This window comes from Rhinichthys klamathensis, unplaced genomic scaffold (genome assembly GCF_029890125.1).
Source record: "Rhinichthys klamathensis goyatoka isolate OS25496 unplaced genomic scaffold, OSU_Roscu_1.1 h1tg000343l_1, whole genome shotgun sequence".
NCBI classification, from domain to species: domain Eukaryota; kingdom Metazoa; phylum Chordata; class Actinopteri; order Cypriniformes; family Leuciscidae; genus Rhinichthys; species Rhinichthys klamathensis.
This window is the reverse complement of record NW_026606857.1, coordinates 116,458-142,546: the sequence shown is the minus strand read 5'-3', so window position 1 is coordinate 142,546 and position 26,089 is coordinate 116,458. Positions and strand designations below refer to the sequence as shown.

Here is a 26,089-nt window from a genome sequence, read left to right as displayed (position 1 = left end):
CTTATAGTGTTGTAAAAATCAAGTAGCATTTTTTTTTTTTACAGAGCTTTATTTACATAATTTTTATATGCACTTGCACTTTAAGGGTGTGTTCAGACTCTAAACAAACCAAAACAGGATGTTATGTCACCAGATGCCACCCTAAAAAGAACGCAATGCTAGTAGCAATGTTGCCCAAAACAGTTTGGTACAAGCATTGGATCTGCGTCTCCTTGAAGCAGAACTTTTATGTGTGCAACAGAGGAATTCCTGCACCTGTAAAGTTTCGATTCCTTTACACATTTATAATGTCTTCGTGAGTTCTCAGCTGGTAAAATACAGTATCATCATATGTACACACACAGTACTACACACATACAAAAAGTGCATTTAGGACACATTGGTTTGGATGTTTGGTAAGTTAACTTACAGTTTTTCTCGAATTCATGAGTTTTCCTGGACATGACGAATGATGGGATACACAGCCTACAATATCAGTCCATAGCGTTATTAGAGACAGTGTGAATTTAGTGTGCATAAATGGCACTGAGCTTTGGCATTTATCAGATCTGGGGCGGTCTCACTTTCTCTCACGTGCTCAAGTGGCCAAGACTGTAAGTGTGTGTATTGGGACAGGCCCTATATTCTTTGAACTTTGGCTGATGTTTGAGGTATGTGGCACCATATATTTGAAATAGCCTCTGTATACAATATACAATGAATTGGAATGTACCAACATAGTGTCGGCCCAGATCTGGTACGTGTGGAATCCATGTGTACCAGATTCGGGCCGGATCTGGGCCGACATTATGCTGCTGTCTGGGTCCCAGTTTAGTTAATTTTGAGTTTGGCTCTTTGACAGCTGAAACATTCTTCAAAATTTTTTTTTTTTTTTTTGTCCTGCAGAATAAAGAAAATCATGCAATTTTAGAATGATATGAGGGTGATTAAATGATCACAGAATTTTTGTGTGAATTATCCCTTTAGGTCAGTTTTTCAGTACATCCGTCACTCAGGTGTTTTACTACATGTCATTAACCGACAACTCACAACTGTATCTAAGCTCAGGCTGCATGGAGTAGAGAGACAGGCGGACACATGGAGGGTCTGTGACACCAGAGCAGTCTGTTCAGTGTGAGGTGGGGAAATGAGACGAAACTGACATGCTCCATTGACTGAGCTGTGGAAAATGACTCACTGCTCTGAGAAACTGCACACAGGAGAAATTCATTGAACCTATGAACTCTTGGCACTGTTGAGTGATGCTGATACGCTCAAGGTTTCAAACCACAATAAAGAGCCTATTGCTATTTATCCATAAAAGACTCTAAAATGCAACATCTCTAATGCTTTATTTAAGAATGTGAGATAATTGAGGTCTATGACACTTCTTATCCAATAAGTAGAACGATTAACTGATGCAATAGCATGCAACATTAACAGATACAGTGTTAAAAACCACTCTTAGAATATTTTTACATTTTAATTTTTTAATATGGAATATCTGACAAGTGCTGTTTTCTATATTCTCTAGATACTGAATTATGTCTGCATCTCTAGTAATGCAAACAGTATTTTGCACATTTTACCAATTTTGAAAACACTTATTTATTATTATTATTATTGAATTCTATTAAATTATTTTTCTTCATGATGCTAAAAATATTTGAGATGATTTTTGTTGAAACTGCATATGTCATTCATTCAAAGTGGCTGGTTACCAGATAATGAAGGAAACCATCCAAAACATGGTCAACAAAACTTCTATTTGTTCAATTTCATAGTTTGATGTCTTTACTAGTCGTTAAAAATAGTAATAATAAATGAACTCCCTTTTGCCTTCAGAACTGCCTTAATTCTTCGTGGCATAGATTCAACGAGGTGCTGTAAACATTCCTCTGAGATTTTGGTCCACATTGACATGACAACATCACACAGTTGCTGCAGATTTGTCGGCTGCACATCCAGCGATGCAGATTGAGATCTGGTGCCTGTGGAGGCCATTTAGTGAACAGTATAGTGAACTTTGAGATCAGTTTGAGATGATTTAAGCTTTGTCAAATGGCATGTTATCCTGCTGGAAGTAATCGTCAGAAGATGTACACTGTGGTCATAAAGGGATGGACATGATCAGCAACAATACTCAGGTAGGCTGTGACGTTTAAACGATGCTCAATTGGTACTAAGAGGCCCAACGTGTGCCAAGAAAATATCCAACACACCATTAAACCACCACCAGCAGCCTGAACAGTTGATGCAAGGCAGGATGGATCCATGCTTTCATGCTGTTTATGCCAAATTCTGACCCTATACCATTTGAATGTCGCAGCAGAAATTGAGACTCATCAGACCAGGCAACGTTTTTTCCAATCACTGAATTTTAGTGAGCCTGTGTGGATAGTAGCCTCAGTTTCTGAAATACTCAGACCAACCCGTCTGGCAGCAACAACCATGTTCAATCACGTTCAAAGTCACTTAAATCACTTTTTTTTCCACATGATGTTCAGTTTAAACTTCAGCAGATTGTCTTGACTTTGTCTACATGCCTAAATGCATTGAGTTGCTGCCATATGTAACAAACAGTTGAACAGGTGTCCCTAAAAGGTGGACAGTGAATGTATATAGTATAAAGTTTATAGTGTAAATAACTATATAATTACTAAATGCAGTTGGATAAGAGAGCAGCTGACAGGTGATCAAGTCCATTTCATTTGTTCAGAGTCACACTGTGATCACCCGTGATGTGACAAAGACACACACCAAGTAGACGCGTTCTGGCAAGCAATCACTAAAGCTAATTCAATGTTATGCAACGGTGAATGGAAATCTGTCTTCGTGATAAGGGCTCTGACATCCGCTGTCACCGCAAAGATACGGAAACTATTTTTCTGCTTTTGTTTAGTGACAGCCACATTTGAGTCATCACATTGAGGGCCATATTTAAATCTCGTCTGTCGTGAAAAAAAAAAAAAAAAAAGTTTTATTGCAGCTAGTTCAGTATCTTTGAAAGACCCATTATAAGATTTCACAGTCGCACAGCCCCGGTCCTATTTGCCATCGTTGCAGTTTGTCAAACATAAAATGTTAATTGGATTGCTAAGTGAGAAATATCGCATCCAATAGAATCCACCTCCAGTCAAAATATTGGGAAAAAGCAATATTTCAAATGAGATTTTAATTTGGATAATCTTTTGAACTTTAATAGAGCCCGAGCCAGTGGGCATATTGAGATTACCACATCATTATTAAACAAAAGTGACACAAAACCATCAATTCTCAGTCCGTGACAGATAAACGCTTTCCACTGCACAAATAATATTAGTTCTGCCTACTGACGCCAGCTCTTATCTGCCTCTGGTTTATTGGGTTCACACTGCTGTCAGGTGCTGAGAGATTTGACAGAAATGTTTGCATATATGAATAGCGGCACACACATATATATGTTGGCAGATTCTTGGAGGAAGCCTGAAGGCACGGTGAATGAGACTAGTCCATATCGGCGGTTTAATGAAATTCTTCCTGCTCATCAAACACGGGCAGAGAGTGATTATACATGGAGAGGGACAGACAGACGAGATGAAACGTATGCTTTCCAAATATCACCCTCCATATTCCACATCATTATCATATTAATGCCCGCCATAAGGATGGACATGTCGCGGGGTCGGACTGATACTATACAAACGTTTGTGGATTCAGATGTAGACGCAGTCATTTCTTCAAACGGTCTTTGATACCATCATATTGTAGGCTTGTACGATTATATGTAACCTTTAGATTCAGGATTGGGTGACTTTTTCCCAGAGTCTTATAGGATATTCGACAGTTTGGAAATCGTCCCCTTGGAATTATAAGGTTCTATCTGCATTCTGAGCAGTTTTGAGATATTGAACTTTAAAGTTTTTGCATTCCATTTGACTGTGTAGAAAGAACCTTTTTATTTTCTAAATAAAAAGTTCCAAAATGTACACAACTTAAAAAACAACATCACATAATGTAAAGAAGTGGTCACAGAATAAGAATATGTGAATAACTAAATTTTGACAAACATGTCAGATAGAACCTTATCATTCCAAGGGGACGAAATCTGAATTTCCAGAAAATGGAACACACAAGTTCACATTGAACTAATTTCATAATTGATGAACATTACACGCTTACTTAACCGAAGCAAATCAACACTGAACTGACTTGAGCTAAATAAATAACACTATTGTGTGTAGAGCCGCTTTACAGCAGAATTAATATTTGAAGCAGCTTATGTTTTTTTACAGCGAAGCTGCTTTGAAACACCTTGTGTTGTGTAAAGCACTATAAATAAAGGTGACTTGACATTTTGTACATTTTAAATGTAAATGTGTATCATTTATATCAGTGATTACGCCGTGGTCTTGCAGTTGATCACATTGTGCATACATATCAATAACACATCTGTTTTACAGAATGATCATTCATTCAGATCTTTACAAGACTGAAATATTTTCCATGAATTTAGTGCCAATGCTCTGAATAGTCCTATGTCAATCCACAGATATTACAACAGTGAGCTGAATAAGCAAATGACCTTTCAGAATTCACATTCGACTAGCTCACACATTCTGTCAGACCATACTAATGTGACTCTGCTCCGTCCATTCATGTAAAAGGAAAGCGAAGAACAAAGAATTACACTGAGGGAGAATTTCAAGGGCACTTTGGTTAATTCAGATGACCAGGTTGCATAGCAACTTCATCCATTCAGTCCATCTGTGTGTCAAATCCTGCTTTCCGTGAGCCGTTTCAGATGATGTCATTATCTATTAACAGCTTGGACACAGGTGGCAAAATGCTCCACTTTCAAGAACTCAAGAAGCAATTCTTAGTCTATTTTTACAACAGGGATGATGTAATGCTTTTTCTTGCGGTCTTTCCAGATGATTTGGGGCGTTTTGTTAATGTTATAGCGCCTCCCTGTGGTGCAGCGAAACATTCCTTTATGTAAGTTTCTCTAACAAATGACATCATGTGTTTACATCGTATGCTTAGGTGACAGATCAGAGAGGAGAGGAGTGGAAGAAAAAGGTGGGTGAGGGAAGAAAAAATAGAGCGAGAGGAAGAACAGAGAAAGGAAATGGGAGAAAATGTGCACGACTATACGTGTGAAAGTGAATGAAAACAGTGAATCATGTTCAAGAATAATGAAGAAACAATTGTATCAGCAAGGTTAAATATTCTATGCTTATGGCATTCTATTATAAACCCTTATAAGCTATTCATTTTTAATGTACACTCAGGGTGTTGGGGTCTCCAGAGACCCCAGGCAATAAAATGTGTTTTTGTAACATGTAATAACATAGGCCTACTTTTTTATTCTTTCTTTTTTTAAACACGTAATATCACTCACTTTATGTTTTGACTCTACATTTGTGCAGTGTTGGGAAGATTTAAGGTGTCTACATTTAAAAAAAAAGTATAATAATCCTGAGCAGTTTCATGCCAACATACAACCAGATATCATTCCTATTTATTTATTTATAGTGCTAGAAATTGTCAACCACGACATCAAGTGCCAATCAGATGAAAGGATATTTTAAATGTATTATTATTATTTTATTTCAGCAAACGTCATTTGGGGTCAAAATACCACAAACAGCTTATAAGCATTAAAAATAAAAAAAACTACCTTTCACAAAGAAAATAATTTAAATAAATAATTAAACGTGGTATTACCCTGAATGATACCATTTCAAATGTATTGATTTATTTTTTATATATAAAAAATAAATCATACGCTCGGGCTCAGTAACTCTATGGCGTCAAATCCAAGGAGGGGCTTCCAAAAGCAACATTGTCTCATCCTCCAAAGTCAAAAGCTGAAACATTCTCTAACTACTATCATCACAAAGAAACCCAGCGCAATGTCCTAAAATGATTCGAATTCACTCTCTTGAATATTGCGCCCCTTTGTGGTGAAGTCCTACACTGCTAATAAATAAACTCCACTGGAATTTCGTTCTTCTTTTTTTTTGGAGCCGTCAATGCCTGAGTAGTTGGGTCGTTTGTTGCATAATAATCTTTAATTTTAAAAGGTCAGTAATAAAAAAAGTACATTTATTTTACCCATAAAGCAGTGAACAACCATTGAAGTCATTGAAGAAAAAAATGTATTATTCATATAAAAGAAAGAAAAAAAATGTAGATGACTTAACCAGAAAATCATTTTGTGATTTTAAACAGGACAGGCTACCAGTAATATGGTGTTCTTAAACACGCATTCGTCTTAAAGTGTCTCTGAACAAACGACACACGCCAGTTTAACAGAAAGAATAAAGGCATGAATAGTTGGCTACTTGTTTTTGTCCATTGTAGGCTACTTTGAATTTTCGGTCAACATCATTGTCTTCTGTGCATCAGAAAACAAATCTGATCTAACGTACGGCTGTATTAATGTCCTTATTTGCATATTTCATTTGAAGAAGGCGTGATTATCTGCGAATACACGGTACTGGTTCATGTTCACTAGATTAAATATGTGAATAAAAACTTGAAACGCACTTACCGGAATTTCGACCCCCTGCCAAATTATTACCCCCCTCGTTGAAGTCAGTACCTGATTGCCTAATCTCAACCCCGCCCCTAATCCTAACCCCTCCCCCACAACTAATCCTAAACCTACCAATGCTAGGGGGGTAATAATTTGGCGGGGGTCGAAATTCGGCACAACACCGGCAGTGGAAGCCAATCACCACTTCGAATTAACGCATATACCACACTTTCGTCATTTTTAGTTAAACTTTGCTTTTTAGACCGAAATAACAAAATAGCTCAGAGAGAGAGAGAGAGAAACTTTTCCTTTAATAATAAATATAAGTTTTAAAACAAAAATAAATAAATAAATAAATAAAGAGGGGGGGGGGGGGGGGGGGGGGGTGGAGGTGAAAAAAATAAAAAAATAAAATAAAAAAATAAATAAATATAAGTGCTATTGTTGTTTTTCATGTCCATATCTGTAAACATATAAAAAAATATGTTTTAGGGTTTCATTACCATTTCATGTAATAGTGTGAATTTGTTTTTAGTAATAACATCAGACATATTTGAGTTACTTAATCGGATTTATTAATGAAGGAATTCCTTTTGTCTAAAAAACAAACCCGAGACATTTACAGGTTCACTCAAATTTTCTTTTTACCAATATATTTGTGAAGCACATGGTGGTGTGTTTTGTAATATTGCACCTCAACACCCTGAAAGACATCAGCCGAGACTTGTTTGGTTTTCTGCATATATTAAAACCACACGCTCATTTTATAAAGAAAACAATACTTTATATAGAAAATCTGTAATAATCTCTCAAAAAAGAAAAAAGGAAAGAAAAAAATGCAAGGCATTCAAATGTAGTCAGTTTGGTTTCCATTCGTAAGACCGTCTTGAAGATTTTGAACAGATCTCTTGAAAAAAAAAAAAATCCCTGGGGTAATGTACCCAGATGCAAATTCCGATTCAACTTCAAGATAGCGTCTGTCATCACCTCTCCTGCACACAGAAGTACACACATGCACACAAAAATACCCTTCCACACTGAGGGTGACAGGCTGTGATAGTAAAAGCTGCTTTTAGTCCTGTTTCTTGCTGTGTGCAGCACTGTGAGTGTTTGGATCTCGAGGGCTGAAGTCAGCACAGAAGCCGTTAGTTGAAGGCCGAGACTCTGAGGGTGAAGTGGATTCTCTGGAGTGTTGAGGGATTGGCTCAAGGAGACAGTGGTACTGCTCCACAAAATCAGGACAATTCTCCATAAACCGGCAAAAATCATCTGCCACAAAACATAGCATGTTTACAAGGTAATACATACCAAATATAATATATGAGACAAATTTAATTAATTCAATTTGATGAAAAAACATAATAATCGGGTCTCCATTTCATACATTATTTTTTCAAGAAAAAAGGGCAAAATTTTAGCGAATTAGTGAACTTCAAAACTTAAAAAATAACTTATTTAATATTACATTGAAAGGTAATATATTTTAGATATATATTTACTAAATTGCAACTTTATCATTACAAATGTGTAATTAGAAGCAATTATGAAATTACATGTAAAGATGTTCTTGGGTCCTTTTTAGTGATCCCCTCTAAAGTTCAATATAAAGTGCATTTAATAATATATATTTAAACTATAATATATTTTCATTGAATTGTAATTAACATGCATTTCAGTGTCCAAAACATTAAAAATATATACTGTGAACTGAACAGTATATTATTTCTGTAATAAGTAACCTTGTTAAATATAGATTTTTTTTCCATCAATGCAAACATCACTAGAGCCACATCGACTTCAATCTAACTGAATGCCAATAGATTAAATCAAATTCCAGGCTACAGTAATTCTCACTCAATAATATTTTACTCAAAATTGAAGTGTAAATGTCATTTCATGTTGTCTTTAACAGAAAATGTAATTCTATTAAATATAACTTTGTAATTATAAGGAAACAATAAGCCCCTTTTTTTCTTAGAATTTTCAGCCAATTAAAATCAAGGACCAGAGAACTATTCATTTGATCATTTTGCTCACTGTGACCCCAAACAATGATGAAGTGAAGCCGATCTCAACGGAACACAAGGATTGAAGTAGCAAAGAAGTTTTAATTTCCTAATGTTGAGAATTTTGTGTTTATAATAAAGCAAGCACAAACACCTAAGCAATCAGACAATAACATTCAACATGTAAATTAAAGTAAAGGGTCCTACCAAATGTGATCTTCCCTTTGTCTTGGCAATCTATGGCCCTGAAGAGATCGCAAACGGCAAAATCTCCAATGCCTAGAGCCGTTTTCAAAATGATGGCCAGCTCATCTTCTACAACTGCTCCATCCTCCTGTGCTTCAAACATCTGGACACAAGGAAAAGTTCAAATGTTAAATGTCTCGCTTACAAATACATATTAATAACTATAATCTATTAAGCAGAATATATTATACTGCACATTTAATGTGTGAGATCTTGTCTATTTGAAACAACGAGAGATTTCAGAAAGTCAACTCACCCCAAAGGCCAGTTTAATGGTCTCCAGATATCTGAAAGGTCTACAAACCACTGACAGGGCGATGACATACTCTCTCACATCCATCTTCCCATGCTGGAAATAATTCATTCAAATGTCATCACAGTCTGACAGACATCATGTAAATGCATAACTGATTACAACTGATCTGTTTGAAATGCAAGTTCATTTGCTTTCCATACAGTCACTCTCTAATAAAGAACATTTGATAAATGTTTAACCTCCTCAAAAAGAGAGAAGATGTCCTGGACTGCTTCTGTCATGGATTTATTCAGGTACTGAGCAAATCCCTCCAGATCCAGCCTGCTTCCACACATCTTAAGGGCCCTGGAGGCTTCTTCATGCAGGACTTCATCAGTGACCCTCGTCTTCAGTCTAAGAGAGAGGACAAAAAAATCATTCATTATTAACTTTTTTATTAGTAGTATTATAAACCAAATGTGCCACTGGCTGGTGAACTGAGAAAATGTAAGACTAGTTAAAATATTCAATTGTTTCAACCTAGAAAATCTTACATACTACTACTACGTCCTTTTTTTAATCCTTGTGTTGTCTAATGAACCGCAACGATACAATTATATATATCTTTAAAAGTATTGAGTACACTTGCATTTCTAACAAGTCACTTTTTGGTTAAAAAAAAAAAAAAAGAGAAATATTTCTCTAGAAACTCAGTGAATTGTTATTTTGAGAGATGAAGGTTGTTCCATGAACTACTGTCTTAAAAGAAGAAAGCAAAATGGATCTAACCAGCACAGGGAGAGAAGTGGACGACCCAGAATAACAAGAGGACAAGAACATCAGGGTCTCTAGTTTGAGAAACAGACCCCTTACTGGTGCTCAGCTGGCGGCTACATTGAACTGTACACACTAAACAGCTTTTCATCACTAACCGTGGAGAGAAGACTCTGAGATACTGGGCTTTTAAGAGTTTCAAAGAAACAGTCACATCTGACACTGGCAGAAAAAAAAAAAGAAGAAAAGGGAGAGGATGGGCAAAGGAACAAAGACTGAATGGTAAAAGTTTGCAAAAAGAGTATTCTAGATGAATGAATCCAAGTTTGAAGCTTTGAGTTATAGTGGGAACAGTTTGAAGAAGCATCCTACAGGCCAATAACACCTACGGGAAGCACAGCAGAATGCATGAGTTTAAACTTCAGTTGAACCTCTTAATAAACTGACTGCATATGGTCTATGTGGAGGATTCTTCTGAGTTTGAAGAAAAACATTTTTGGGAAATGTAATGTGTAATACGTATTAATTATTTTTTATTTTTTTATATATTCTATTTATCAAAATGGAAACAAAAGACATTTATGTTACAAATGTTTTCCATTTCAAATAAATTATATATTTTTGAACTTTACACTCAAAGAATTCAGAAAAAAAAATGTATCATGGTTGTAAATCAGAAAAAATATTAAGCAGCACAACTGTTTTCAAACATTGATATTGATTTGTTTTTGCAAAATGACCATGTGACACTGAAGACTGAAATAATGGCTGCTAAAAAATTCATCAATTTAAAAAATAAAATGTTAAATATATTATAATAGAAACAGTCATTTTAAAATGTAATAATATCCACAATATTACTGTATTTATGATCAAATAAATGCAGCCTTGGTAAGCATAAGAGACTTCCTTCAAAAAAGTAAGAAGGAATCTTACCAAAATCAAACCATTTTGATAGCCTAAGACTTGCCGCTCAGGATTTCACCCGTCCATTCAAATTAGAAGTGGACGCTAGTGCTTTAGGCACTGGGGCCGTAACCCTCCAAGAGGACGATACTGGTCTAGTTAATCCCATTTGCTAATTTTCTCGAGTTTAAGTTTAACAAACATCAGATCAATTATTCTAGAGTAGAGAAAGAAGCTTGAGACGAGGACTTCTTTTAACGTTGCAATTCTTTGAGATTTACATTGGTTCATCAGTACTGCCTGTGACTGTATATACCGACCATAAACCTTTGTTATTTTTTGTCAAGAATGTACAGTACTGTAAATGTCTTTATTGTAATTGAACGCATCCTAGGTGAATAAGTGTATCAATTTCTTAAAAATAACATTTCAAAAGTGATTCCAAACTTTAAAAAGTAGTGTATGTCTCTGGTTTTATTTGCTTACTTCACTTATTATTATTATGATTATGATGATGTAGTAGTAGTAGTAGTAGTAGTAGTAGTATAAGATACATAATTAGACTGAATTACTGGCAATTTACCGTTTTATTTACTTGCCAAAGCCAATTTTTATTCACCTTTGATGCTCAAAGAATGTTATAGTTTGACCCTTATTACAGCAAGCCATGTTTGTTGATTGTGTTTCCTCATCATATTCACTAGAGGGCAGCATGTTCACTGCCAGATGATAAGCACCAGTACAAACCAGCCCACTGCTGTACCACTAGTGTAAAATCAATCATCAGGCTCTAATCCGAAGCAAACAACGCCCATGTTAACTTCTCATTATGAGAGCAGTGCTGGCAGGCAAAGAGCTATGTTTGATTTTTTCATCAATCAGCACAGCGCTGCTCATACTATTGAACGTAATGATCATTTATGGTGTGGCTCTACTGAACAACCATAGATCAATACTATGATATGTAGAGGTGGATGAACGTGCTAATGGATTGATTGGCTGGATGGTTGATTCAACCAATGACCAAACCCAGCACCTTGTCCTTGAGACTATCCTTCACTGTTATAACCTACTTAACTAAAACATAAGCACTGATTCTTTCAACCTACAAATTGAGAGATCAAGTATATTACATAAAAAAATAAAAAAAATAAAAATAATAATAATAAGTTTGCTGGTCTGCTAGACACACCTACAGACCACCCAAAGTCCATGTTCGTTCAGAGATCATCTAGTGCACACTGCACAAAAAAAAAAAGAGCTTTTACAAGCTATAATCTGACAGACCCCCTTTAAGCAACTTCCAGGAACCACAGGAAAACTTTTGACGGACTCTCTTCCGGTAATTCTCATTGAAGCCTTGTCTGATTGGTCGCTGCTTAGTAACTCACCAACTCAGGACATCCTCATGATAATAACAGATGAAAAGTAATGGTATCAAAGTTATGTTTACAAGATACTGGGTTGCTACTTGCTAGCATTGCATATTATTGTTTGCGTTTAGATTCATATTTTTTACATGGAGAAAAATACCTAATATAAATTCCTTAACATTACATGTACAGTAATAGATGAAAAACTCATCAGCAAATGTGGAAATAGTCTGAATTACACTAACCTGCTGATCAAAAATACAGTAAAAACTGAAATATTGTGAAGTATTATTACAATTTAAAATAACAGTTTTCTATTGTAATATATTGATGACAAAGCTGAATTTTCAGCATCATTACTCCAGTCTTCAGTGTCACATGATCCTTCAGAAAACATTCTAATATGCTGATTTGCTGCACATTTCTTCTTATTATTATTATTAAATTCATAATATCAATGTTAAAAACAGTTGTGCTGCTTAATATTTTTGTGGAAACCATGATACATTTTTTTCAGGATTATTTGATGAATAGATAATAAAAAAGAGCATCATTTATTTTAAAGAGAAATCTTTTGATCAATTTAAAGCATTCTTGCTGAATAAAAGTATTAATTTCTTTAAAAAAAACAATCAAAAAACCTATGAACGGTAGTGTATGCCACCGTACATTGTCCTAGACATCATGCGGTGGTGTTCAAACTTAAAACTACTGATCTACTCACCCCAAACTTCGTACCAGTCTGGCTAACTCCAGCAAGCAGGTGTGTCTGGGCAAACGCAAAGGGCCTTTGGCCATAGCAAGCTGGCAGTCCTCAAAGGAGTAATCGATAATGGGCAATCCAAGTGCCCTATGGAGAAAACACATAGAATGAACACAAGTATGATTTATTACTGATTTCAGGACACTAGGGCCTTTTAGAATGTTTTGAGATATAAAGGCCTGGTTTCACAATCAGGGCTTAGATTAAGCCAGGATTAGACCTTAGTTCAATTAGGACATTTAAGTAGCTTTTATAAACATGCCTTAGAAAAAACATTACTGTGTGCATCTTGAGACAAAACAATGGCAATGACATTTTAAGATATGTCAGTACACGTTGCTTTCAGTTAAAACAGCTCAATCATGCACTTTAATCTGGGACTAGCCTTAAGCCTCAGATCTTCATTCCGATAACGAACAAGACTCCGGCATGCTAACTAGTTACACGGCCCGAGCGGTCGGCGTCCAACTTCTTAGAGGGACAAGTGGCGTTCAGCCACGCGAGATGGAGCAATAACAGGTCTGTGATGCCCTTAGATGTCCGGGGCTGCACGCGCGCCACAATGGGCGGTCAGCCGAGAGGGATCGGGCTCGTGATCGGGACTGGGGATTGAAACTGTTTCCCAATAATGAGGAATTCCCAGTAAGCGCGGGTCATAAGCTCGCGTTGATTAAGACCCTGCCCTTTGTACACACCGCCCGTCGCTACTACCGATATGGTGGTTTAGTGAGGTCCTTGGATCGGCCCTGCCGGAGCTCCTCGCTGGGTTCTGGCGGAGCATCGAGAAGACGATCAAACTTGACCATCTAGAGATAGTAAAAGTCGTAACAAGGCGGGTCAATTTTGCATCCCAATTTAAGATGATAAATAATTAATTGAGTTGTCAATACAATATGATAACCGAAAAACAAATGACAACTACAAATCAATGTTTCGCTGCCTCGAGTCCAGTTGTTTCTGTGAATTGCAGCGATCCATTTGCTTCTCTTTTCTGTGGCTTTTGGCAGTCTGTAAAAATATACCTCAGATTTCTTGTCAAATCTATTTATACAGTCAATCTCAAAGCTCTTTCCCATTTTAGATGTGTTTTTCGCTACATTCATGCTGAAAACCAATGCTGCAACTAAGTCTTTTTGCCACTCAGTGGGCGTAACTGTGCGTAACAGTAACGTCAAGTGCATACCCTATATAAAGTGAGAATAAAATCTTTGTCATGATAAGTTTGTTAGGCCTTTTTAAAATTCACTCACTTGGCCATGATTCGTCTCACATTGCTGGCAAACAGGGCTGGATCCTCCTTCTCTTCTTCTGATGGGGTATATGTAGGAAGATACTGGACAGAAAAAAAATATATATATTATCATATATATATATATATATATATATGTATAAATATATATTTTGATGGTCCCATTTAGATATTCTGTTGAATATACATAACGTTGCACCTACATGTCAAAAAACTCTCATTGGAGTATTAATAGGCCATCACAATAAAGTGTTAGCATATATATATATATATATATACACATACTCACCTAAAGGATTATTAGGAACACCATACTAATACTGTGTTTGACCCCCTTTCGCCTTCAGAACTGCCTTAATTCTACATGGCATTGATTCAACAAGGTGGTGCTGAAAGCATTCTTTAGAAATGTTGGCCCATATTGATAGGATAGCATCTTGCAGTTGATGGAGATTTGTGGGATGCACATCCAGGGCACGAAGCTCCTGTTCCACCACATCCCAAAGATGCTCTATTGGGTTGAGATCTGGTGACGGTGGGGGCCATTTTAGTACAGTGAACTCATTGTCATGTTCAAGAAACCAATTTGAAATGATTCGAGCTTTGTGACATGGTGCATTATCCTGCTGGAAGTGGCCATCAGAGGATGGGTACATGGTGGCCATAAAGGGATGGACATGGTCAGAAACAATGCTCAGGTAGGCCGTGGCATTTAAACAATGCCCAATTGGCACTAAGGGGCCTAAAGTGTGCCAAGAAAACATCCCCCACACCATTACACCACCACCACCAGCCTGCACAGTGGTAACAAGGCATGATGGATCCATGTTCTCATTCTGTTTACGCCAAATTCTGACTCTACCATCTGAATGTCTCAACAGAAATCGAGACTCATCAGACCAGGCAACATTTTTCCAGTCTTCAACTGTCCAATTTTGGTGAGCTCTTGCAAATTGTAGCCTCTTTTTCCTATTTGTAGAGGAGATGAGTGGTACCCGGTGGGGTCTTCTGCTGTTGTAGCCCATCCGCCTCAAGGTTGTGCGTGCTGTGGCTTCACAAATGCTTTGCTGCATACCTCGGTTGTAACGAGTGGTTATTTCAGTCAAAGTTGCTCTTCTATCAGCTTGAATCAGTCGGCCCATTCTCCTCTGACCTCTAGCATCAACAAGGCATTTTCGGCCACAGGACTGCCGCATACTGGATGTTTTTCCCTTTTCACACCATTCTTTGTAAACCCTAGAAATGGTTGTGCGTGAAAATCCCAGTAACTGAGCAGATTGTGAAATACTCAGACCGGCCCGTCTTGCACCAACAACCATGCCACGCTCAAAATTGCTTAAATCACCTTTCTTTCCCATTCTGACATTCAGTTTGGAGTTCAGGAGATTATTATGACCAGGACCACATCCCTAAATGCATTGTTGTGCCATGTGTTGTGAAGCAACTGCCATGTGATTGGTTGATTAGATAATTGCATTAATGAGAAATTGAACAGGTGTTCCTAATAATCCTTTAGGTGAGTGTATGCTATGTATGAAATGAAAATTAGAAATGTTGAATTGACAACTAACTGAAATAAATACATTAAAAAAATTTTTTACAAAAGAAGTTTAAGTACTAAAATTACTGATTAAAACTGAAAAAAAAACTTGAATTGAAAAGATAAAATTACTACAACTTAAGCTGAAAATATAAAAGCTAAAACTCAAAACATTATTTTAGTAAATAAATAATACTAACATAACACTGGCATTTACACCAAAATGTGAGTTCTCACCTCTATTTCTATGAAGTTATGTAGCTGACATAATGTGAGCCATAAAATCTTAAACCTGAAAAAGATAATGACATTTAATTTTAACTCACCAATATATACAAGCACATAAAACTTGACCATTACTCTACATCCAGATGAATCTCTAAAGATGGTTTTCCCTTGTAATGTCTTTTCCATAAAGCAATACCGTCATTATAATAGACTAAGAGAAAGGATAAGGGTATAGCTTATCCAAAAACAATTTTTTTTTTTCTAATTATGCATGTTGTTTATTCACCCTCATGTAATTCCAAACCTGTTTGCATTTCTTTATTCTGTGGGACATAAAAAGAGAAACTTTGAGAGAACCCACTGATTTCCATTGTATAGAAAAAAAAAAAAAACATTCTTCAATTATCTTTTTTTGTATTCAGAAGAAAGAAACTAAGACAGGTTTGGAGCGACATGAGGGTAAGGAAATGACAGAATTTTAATTTTTGGGTGAACTGTCCCTTTAAAGGAATTCAAGAGACTCACGCTCCAGGCCCTTGCCACGTCCATGAGATTGTATCCTGTCAAGGAAGTGAGAAGAGAAAGATGTAAATGAATGGGATTATCATCTCAAACAAAAACATGTGTCCCTGACAGTATCCACCTAAGCAAGTAACTAGCCTGCACACACACACACACTCAAACGTGACCCAACCACTTGAACTTGCTCCTCTGACAGCACAACCTAGACTCTAAGGGCCCCGTACTTAAATTCCAGTAGCGATAAATGCTAAGAGAAGAGCCAAGTTTTCCAGGGAGTCTAAATGAAACCTGATTGCTGGCTGGTATTATTTATGAGAAGGAGACAAAGACTTTACAGACGGACAGACAAAAAGAGAAAGGTTTCAACAGTGGAACAAAACAAAAGAAAAAGACTATAGCTTATTTGATTGGGCTGTGAAAATTAAATTTAAAGTCTTCATAACTGAAGACACATAATCCACAGCTCCAGAGAGTAAATATGTGGATCAGTGACAATAATGGCACACCCTGTTTGGGCGTGGAACTTGAGGTTATTCTTACCATCTCATTAGGATATCGCAACAGCACAGGCTGTACAGGAACGCCAGGGATGAACGCACCTGCAGAAAGGGAGGGACAAAAGGACGGTAAACGAGTGGGAATCAGAGAGATCCTGTGCTGCTTTCACCTCGTTTCACTCCAATGCATGGGTGTGGCATTAAAACTATAGCCTGTCCCATTTGAAACATGAACCTTCTGTGTGACTGAGTGTGTGAACTTAAGTATCCAAATCCACTGACCTCATCCAGCTTTATTTTTAATATTCAGATATCACTGCAAACCAATTACTTGCTAACATTCAAGCTTTGCAAGATGGTACGTATTATAATGAATAATAATAAATCATTTAGAGGATTAACTGTTTTCATCAATAGACAATCATAATTTTATGAGCTGAACATTCACTCATTACATCTTTACACTTAAAGGTGTCTTTTAGTGAAGTGGGTTGCTTATTTGGTCACATTTTAATTTTTATATTATAATAGTCTTTTTTTCTAGCACTTCTCAAAAAAGAGCAAAAAAAAACTTCCCATTTTTGCTAAATATCCTCTTTTGTGTTTCACTTTTAAAAAATAACAAAGTTAATTGTTTTAAGCGACATACATGTAGTCGTATCTAGTCTTGTCTTCTCTACATTTTGAGCATCAGTCTGTGCCAGTCAAATCTCATCACTTCTGGGAAGGTTTAGAGAGATGAGAGATGCCCTTCAGCTTACAAGCAGCTTCTTATTACATGTTGTTAATAGAAACTGACCAACCCTCCACAGAGACTGAACTCACTCACCTTTGACAAACTCAACGCAACTCTTATACAGAGCAGGTCAATGCAAATATACAAAAAAAAAAACATCATTCATTTGCATCTTTCCTCATAGAGATGTTCTGTGCTGGTATTTGACTAAAGCTTGGTTTATACTTGAAGCATCCACATGTGCAAAAATGTGCCTGTAATTTTTAGGCAGAGCAGAACTACTGTAAATAAATGTCAAAAGCACCATTTTTTTTTTGCATACAGTTGCAGCTTCTCTGTTTTTCAATACAATAAAATGTAATGACTTTATATTTAATAATCCAGGTTTTTGAACAGTTTGGTAGTTTTATACAGAGCAAAAATTAACTCATTCACACAAAAGATTTATTCTATCTAACAGAGAACACTGCTCTAGACCTACCTAAAACACATCGATCAATGTCCAGATATAACAGCCGCAAAAGTCTACATCACATTTTGAAATATTAACATAATGCCCACCCAAAGAAAGAAGGCGAGGCTTTAGAGAATTGTAGTATAGTTGCCATGTCGTGGCATTCCAATGTAGGTTCCGAACGATCTGCTTGATCATCCGCATTTTCAGAATCTGACTCTGGTTCAAACTGATATGGTAAAGCCTACGACATATTTAACTGGTTGTGTTTACAATGACTTTAGAAGCCTTGGAAGCTGAAACTCGTGATTATAGTAAGGGGTGTTACATATACGATACACACTTGAGGTGTTTGGCCAATCTCAACGCAGTGGGTCATCTGGCCAAACAGAGTGCCCTTGGCTTTTCGGAAAGATGGTCTTTGTAAAAAAAAACGGAAATCAATCACTCAGACTGGGAATAGAGGTGCTGCAATGTACAGTAAGTGTAAAATGTTTTTTTTTTTTCAGTTTTTTTCCTGAAGAAGAATTAAAAGTATTAATGCGGACTATGATGCCCTTCGAGTCATCAAAATACCAATGGAAGACTGAAAATGGAATGCAATTTTGACATCATATGCTTAAGAAATTGATAACCACACTATAAACATTTCTGTACATCATCAAAAAGCACCAGAACTCACTGCACACATGCAAACTCAGATTCTGGCCTTGTTTTTGTTTTGGAGAGCTATCTGGCTGCAGACCAGCAGAGCTGATGTTGTCTGGTACACTGAAAGCTCCAGTATTAAAGGTTGTAGAGAGAAAAGTGAGATAGCCAGACAAGAGAAAATAAGCAAGGGATAGGGAGAGGAGGAGTGGGGATTAGAGGAATAGAACCGATACAATGACTAACAGAAGAGAGGGATTTGAGAAGAAAAGACCATCAGACTCAACAGCGCACACAGGAAGTGGAAGCCAAGCACCAGATCTCTCAGCGCTGTGAACCATGATGGGCTGCAGATTAGAGAGGGTACAAAGAGACACCAAACACCAAAGCACACATATATCCATTAAAGATAGCTAAATATCAGCAAATTATCTTCAACAAACACTCTTAACGTTTCTATCACAAAGACTCAAAAACAAAAAACACAATCACTCATTCCAGGCATGAAAATAGTGTTTAGTTGGCAGATATTAGAGCTGGGCACAGACAGCGTACTACACATACCAGGCTTAAATGCGATGAGACAGGATCTATTGGTGCATGTGCCCTCCGGGAAAATCATGATCTGGAAACAGGCCACAGTCAGAGGAGAAATACCTCAGTACTGCTCTAACTCACAAAATCATGATACATAGTGGCCCAAAAATGTGTTTGGACACTTAAACTGTACGAACGTCATTACGTTAGATGCAAAATATCAGATGTCTATGTGTGTTTGTGTGGTACCTGAGGCCATTTGCCATCAGAACAAGCTCGGCGTTTGATCTCCTCGACGGTCTTCCTCCGAGAGTCCTGATCAGAGCGTGACACAAACACAGGCCGAATGAACTTGATAAGAGCTAAAAATGGAGAAAGAGTGGAGGGTGGGGCAAATGAGAGAATAGAGGGTCACAGAGAGAGAGCAATAAAAGATTATATATTTTTTTAAGTGACAAAAGGGAGACCTAAAAAGTAGGCAAGTCAAATCTTGCAAAATGCTAAGAGTATAAATTGAGATTTCCTATAAACAATAATTAATAGGCCCCATGCACAAACAAATGCCAGATAGTTTTCTTAACTATCTTTCCTTCCAAAAACATTTCTGTTTTTGAAGTGTTTTTTAGATTAACAAAAATCTTTCTGACCACAAACTTTTTGAACAGTAGACTAGAGTAGCGCTTAACATAAAGAGGGAAAAAAATCTCTTATCACATCTCATTTACATTTTAATTTATCAGACGCTTTTTGTCTAAAGCAACATGCAAATGACAACTTCCAAACTACTGTTGTACCCAACTGAACAAAAGAGCAACAATATCTAAGTGCTGTGACAAGTCCCAGTTAGTCAAGCACAGTGGACATCTCAATTTATCAGATGCAAAAGCTTTAAGGTGAACTAAACAAACCCAAGAGTTTAAATATTTGTCTCTTAATATTTTTTTAAAAACTTACTGCCCCAGACTGGAATGTCTTTACTCTCTGCCTTCATCACTATTGATGCCATCGTCATGGTGACAGGGATGGCGTCAAAATAGGATGAGTGAGGGGCCATCGTGAGGATGGATGCTTCACTGGGCAGAGCCGGCCGTCCCTTTACACGGACCCAGTGAAACCCTCCGGAAAACCACATGGCTCTCATGATGGCCTTTAAGGCCAGATCTACAAGCCTGGAGAGAGAGAAACAAACGAAAGAGAAGACAGAGACAGGGTTAGTAGGATAATATCATCTGTTTCCTGACATTGTGGGGCAATTCAATTGCCTTCACATCCAACTGACTGTAGTACACCTCATTTAGCAGTCTACATGAAACTGCATTGCAAACTATTGTACTTCAATAATGTGATGCATTTCTTAATTGAATTGGATAATCAATTACAAAAAAACTGTAAAAGAGCGTATTACTGTACTTTATAATGTAATAATGCGCAGGAACATGTATAAAGAAAGGCCTATTTAGGATTCATGTTTTACTGTGGTTTTTGTTTTCACAGGGTAGGTTGATATTTTAACTATTGGGATGTCTTTAGAGGCGGCTGAAAATTCAGTTTTGGACTAGTTAAGCCTTAGCTTTCTACATAGACTTCAAGCTAAATATTATCAGCCCTAGAATATCTGTTTTAAACACCGCCGGCTCATGAACACACTGAAACACTCTCGCGCACACATGCACACCCTCTCAAACATGCACAGTAGCGAAATACGTAGTTGCGTGACCTGTGCCTTTCCAGTTTTGATAATTGAGCATGTCTGTTCAAACTTACACTGTTGACAAAGACAAAAACTTTTCCTCTCCACACCTCACAAGAACAAACTTGTGCACAATGGGATACAGAAAGACACATACAGACATACAAACAGACAGTGAGAGAATATAAAAAGCCCTGTTGGAAGCTATCAAGTGATAGTGGAATGGAGACTGTGTGAATGGAGCAGTGTGATGTGACTCCGTGTGTGAGTAGGTGTGCCACACATACGTCATACACACAACACACCTCTCTTCTTTTTAGCAGTTTCAAATTGTGAGAAAGAGCGAGCTTTCAAATATCTGAAGATATTTAGACTACTGCTTTGTTCCAAACCCTAGTAATCGGTGTTGGCAGCAAGCTTCTAACCAATGGATCCTCACAAGTGACTGAATTGAAACATTGTACATGGTGAGCAACTGCAGTAATGCTCATTCGTATGGAGCCAGAAACATGTCTTTATTACATGCGAGAAAATAAATGATCTGAGAGAAAGAAAAAAAAGTTTGAGAGAAAAAGTTATCACACTGATAGTAAAAAATAATATTTGAGACTAAAAAAAGTTGAGAGAAAGTATTTTCTCATAGAACATAAAAAAATATAAATTTGAAATTTTTAAAATTATTTCTGAGAAAAAAAATCTCTCTCATAATACTTTGAAAAAAAATCTTAAATATATATTTTTTGCTATCAGTGTGAAAACATTTTCTCTAAAAAAAAAAAAAGTGTTTCTCTCAAACCACTTTTCTTTGCTCTCGATGCAATTTTTTGCTCTCATGTCAGGATTTTGCTTTAGCTGTGAAAATTGTGTCATGGGCGGGGCCACGCTCTTTTTTTCCTATTGGAACGTTCCTATTGGCCAGTCGGGTGAGCATCGTCTTGTCTTGGGAGTCGAACTGAATCATTACACCATTGTTCGGTTCACCTAGATAGATGCCTCCTCTGCCTTTAGATCGTCACTATCCTCGGGCCGGGCCGGGCCTTTGATCTAGAGACGTGCACTCCCAACGCAAAAGTGTGCGGCGCGGGACTAGATTTGATGGCTAGATTCGCGGGCGCGGGCTGTATTGCACTCACTCTGTAATGCACTCACTCTGTGTGTGAGGGTTCAGGGAGAATAAAACGATCCGTGGGACTCCAGCAAACTAGAAATATCTATGAATAAAACATATAAAAACGAATACATTGTTATTCATCTGTTGCAGAAAAGCAACAAGAACAACTAAAACAAAATACAAATGATTTACAGGCCAGAGTTTCTATTTATAACATGTCTGCAGCGTTGAGCGATGTAGCCAATCACAGACATATGTGTTGATTTCTTGAACGCAATAATGGCCAATCAGAAGCATTTACGATAGACTCCCCTCACCGCTCAAAACTGACATTTTGTTCAGTTATGAATTCTGTATGCTGGCAAATCCTCTAATTATAACAAACAAAGTGTATATATTATGAAAGATTCATTGTGCAGTCAGCTTCACTGATAATAACAGAGATGTGTGAGATCGCGATGAGCTGATGTCAGCTTTAGGGATTTTTAAGGTAGCGCACTTGGTGCGCATTCAGTCATGCCAAACCATGCACGCAGTAGCCTGCTTGATTTTATGTTATAACAGTGGTTTGTGTGTTAATGCTTTAATAACAAATTATTTATCAGGAGCATGTATGCTGATGTGTATGATGGCGACACGTAGGCTAACTTTAAAGTATGGTGCAGAACAGAGGAGGAGGAGGAGAAAGTAACATGGAAAGTAGTTGAGAGTTAGTAAGTAGTCGTCAGTTATAACGACCCACGTATTAAAATGGTCGGGTTTAAATTGGGCTCATACCGGTAATCATAGTTAATGTGTCGAGCCGGGCTCGGACACAACGTGCACGGGCTCGGGTAGGGCTTGATTTTTTGGGCCCGATCTAAGCTCTACGTTGAGCACGGACACTCCAACGTTTGGGTAAGAGGATGACACACAACTGGATGTTAGCTGGCTGAGCAAGTTCAGCATCACTGAAAATTAAACATTAAAAATAGCACTCATATTCATGAATGAGTATTATATTATTAGCTTGCTAATAGCTAGTAAAGCTAATTATTAATTAGCCATCATGCTAGGTTGCATGAGTGCTATTTTTTAATGTTTAATCTTCAGTGATGCTGAACTTGCTCAGCCAGCTACTCATCGAGTTGTGTGTGTCATCGTCTTACCCAAACATTGGAGTGTCCGTGCTCAACTAAGGCAGAGGAGGCATCTATCTAGGACGGTGAACCGAACGCGAACAATGGTGTAATGATTCAGTTCGACTCCCAATACAAGACGATGCTCACCCGACTGGCCAATAGGAACGTTCCAATAGGAAAAAAAGAACGTGGCCCTGCCCAAGACACAATTTTCACAGCTAAAGCAAAATCCTGACACGAGAGCAAAAAATTGCATCGAGAGCAAAGAAAAGTGGTTTGAGAGAAACACTTTTTTTTTTAGAGAAAATGTTTTCACACTGATTGCAAAAAATCTATATTTAAGATTTTTTTTCAAAGTATTATGAGAGATTTTTTTTTCTCAGAAATAATGTAAAAAATTTCAAATTTATATTTTTTGTTCTATGAGAAAATACTTTCTCTCAAAACTTTTTTTAGTCTCAAATATTATTTTTTGCTATTGATATGAAAACTTTTTCTCTCAAACTTTTTTTTCCTTTCTCTCAGATCATTTATTTTCTCGCATGTAATAAAGACACATTTCTGGCTCCATGTGCGAATGCACACGCCACATAATGCTCACCACATGAACTGAACAAACTCACTCAGTTAATTCAAAGAGTTTGATGTTAGCAGCTAGCTTTTTAAGTGTCTCAACCACAATGGAACCAAATGATACGGAATTAAAACACTGTAGATGTGCAGCGAATGCATTAAAACTAGAGCCCGACCGATATGGATTTTTGGGGGCCGATACCGATATTGGGGAGTAAAAAAAGCCCGATACCGATATATCGGCCGATATTATTTATGTGTATATTATAATACAGTAGCAATATTATTTATGTGTATTATAGTACAGTATACCAGTCAAAAGTTTGGACACTTTCCTATTGGTGTGTACAAACTTTTGATGGGTACTTTACACAGTAGCTATAAACAGAATAAATATATTTTATAAACACGTTTTGCAATGATCACTCAAATGTGGTAATCAAACACTTGTGTGACACAGATATGTAATGGAGGCAGGGGGAATGATAGAATGAGAATTATACAGCTGAGCTGTAACCAAACTAGTTTGCATTGCATGTTATATTATATTATATTCTAAATACTGTTGCATAATCTTCACTAACGACTTTGTCTTTTAATTTAGTCATAACTTGTATCAATAAATATATAAAAAGTGTCACTGACAAAACCTTATTATCTTCTATTTTTACTCTTAATTCCTCTAATCTCTACCAGTGGAGGAAGAACTCAGATCTTTTTTACTAAAGTAAAATTAATAATATCATAATGAAAACGTTTTTGTACAGTACTTTTATACTATTTTAAATAATTAGTAACCAAAATGTACTAAACGTGAAACTAGGCTACTCTTAATGCAAAATGGCCCTATATAAAGTGTTATAATTATATACATTTTTGGAATATTGCTTGATGTTGTAACGTAGCGTTATAGGCAGAATGAGCTTTTAACACTGTCTACACCGGACGCGGCCGTTACTGCTCGCGTCGCAACAGCTGTTTACCCTAGACCAAGCAGAATCAGTTTACTGTCGGAGATCGCTCGCGCCACGCATTTTAATCAATGTTTCATCAACCAATTGCCTTAATAAATAAGTAGGCCTAAATATAGCAGACAATATAATCAGGACTTCTCAGCTGCGCGCTTGCAATAGTCACAAGCTCACACAATACGTGACAGAGGCTTATAGCAGAGAAATCAATTCTGTGAATTACACTGCGCAAATCACAAGTAGGCTACTACCCACCGGATGAAGAAGGGTTGGCTCTCAGTCTCCACAGGCTACATAAAATATTCATTTTATTTTATTTTATTTTATTTTTCGTGTTCGCATTTATGAGGAAAAAACAATGTTACAGACGCGACAGTTCAGCACTACGGACGTGAGCGCTCTGAAAGCGGCACTAAAATATGCTTTGAAACTTTCACATAGACATCAAACAGAAAGCACAAAACCGTTCGTTTCAAAGTGAATTTCGTTTTGTATTAATTGTATCTTAATTTTAATCAATGTTTCATCAACCATTTGGCTGGATTTATTTTATAAGAAGTAAATATAGCAGACGATAGATAATCTCGACACGGAGGCGCCTGCGGGTGAACTGGAGCTCGTCTGAGTCGTCTCATGAACCGAAACTCAGCGTATAGACCTGAGAATTGAAATATATCTATATTGAAATGTCTACTTTTAAACAGAACAATTCAAAACGAAAGACAGACAGACTCATGTAATCGTATGAAATGTGCATTTCTCTCTGGCACGCGTTCACTGAAGATCGCGAGTCAGCATCTTCATCTTTGGCTGACACTGACTGAAAACACTTGTTTATTAATAAACAATTAAAATGTCTCCTTGCTATATTTGTTGTATTCATAATCATTACTTTTGCCAGTTCTTGTGACAGCTTTTAGATGCTTTATTGGCAGCGCCACCCTTACACGAATCACCGCACCCGCATTTTTTTAAATATTCATTTATCGGGCATTATAAATGCCGATACCGATAGTTAGGAAAATGCCTAAAATCGGCCGATAATATCGGCCCGCCGACATATCGGTCGGGCTCTAATTAAAACTCATATGACGCTCCTAATGTGAAGCGGAGTTTAATATTATTAATACAGTTAACAAAATTAAAACCCAAAACATATTCATTAAAAATAAAAACTAACATACTGTACGTGTAACTGGGAAAACCTAAAACAAAAGTATAATACATATTCATGACTCTAGTCTAAAGCTAAAATAAAGGCCACAAATTAATTTTAGATGTTGATACATTACACAATGTGAAACCTTTACAACCTGCCTCCTTTAAACACAACAATGCAAACTAAAAAAACTAACAATGATAGTGTGGAAAGTGAAACTAATAAAAAAAATCAGTTAAAAAATGTAA

General features: G+C 36.9%; 1 protein-coding gene across 1 annotated transcript in view; it reads right to left on the bottom strand.

Annotated features, from left to right (window-relative positions):
• Nucleotides 1–7,387: 7,387 nt before the first annotated feature.
• The window catches only part of lpcat1 (lysophosphatidylcholine acyltransferase 1), a 48,419-nt gene continuing 29,717 nt past the window's right edge, over nucleotides 7,388–26,089 (bottom strand). The window contains exons 3-14 of the mRNA XM_056272702.1: nucleotides 20,171–20,385; nucleotides 19,466–19,578; nucleotides 19,244–19,304; nucleotides 16,885–16,943; nucleotides 16,348–16,382; nucleotides 15,832–15,886; nucleotides 14,056–14,138; nucleotides 12,767–12,892; nucleotides 9,250–9,403; nucleotides 9,011–9,103; nucleotides 8,716–8,857; nucleotides 7,388–7,771 (exon numbers count right to left, since the gene is read on the bottom strand). Coding sequence (XP_056128677.1) covers nucleotides 7,575–7,771; nucleotides 8,716–8,857; nucleotides 9,011–9,103; nucleotides 9,250–9,403; nucleotides 12,767–12,892; nucleotides 14,056–14,138; nucleotides 15,832–15,886; nucleotides 16,348–16,382; nucleotides 16,885–16,943; nucleotides 19,244–19,304; nucleotides 19,466–19,578; nucleotides 20,171–20,385 — 1,333 coding nt within the window. The 3' untranslated portion in view covers nucleotides 7,388–7,574. The remainder of the gene's footprint in view (nucleotides 7,772–8,715; nucleotides 8,858–9,010; nucleotides 9,104–9,249; nucleotides 9,404–12,766; nucleotides 12,893–14,055; nucleotides 14,139–15,831; nucleotides 15,887–16,347; nucleotides 16,383–16,884; nucleotides 16,944–19,243; nucleotides 19,305–19,465; nucleotides 19,579–20,170; nucleotides 20,386–26,089) is intronic.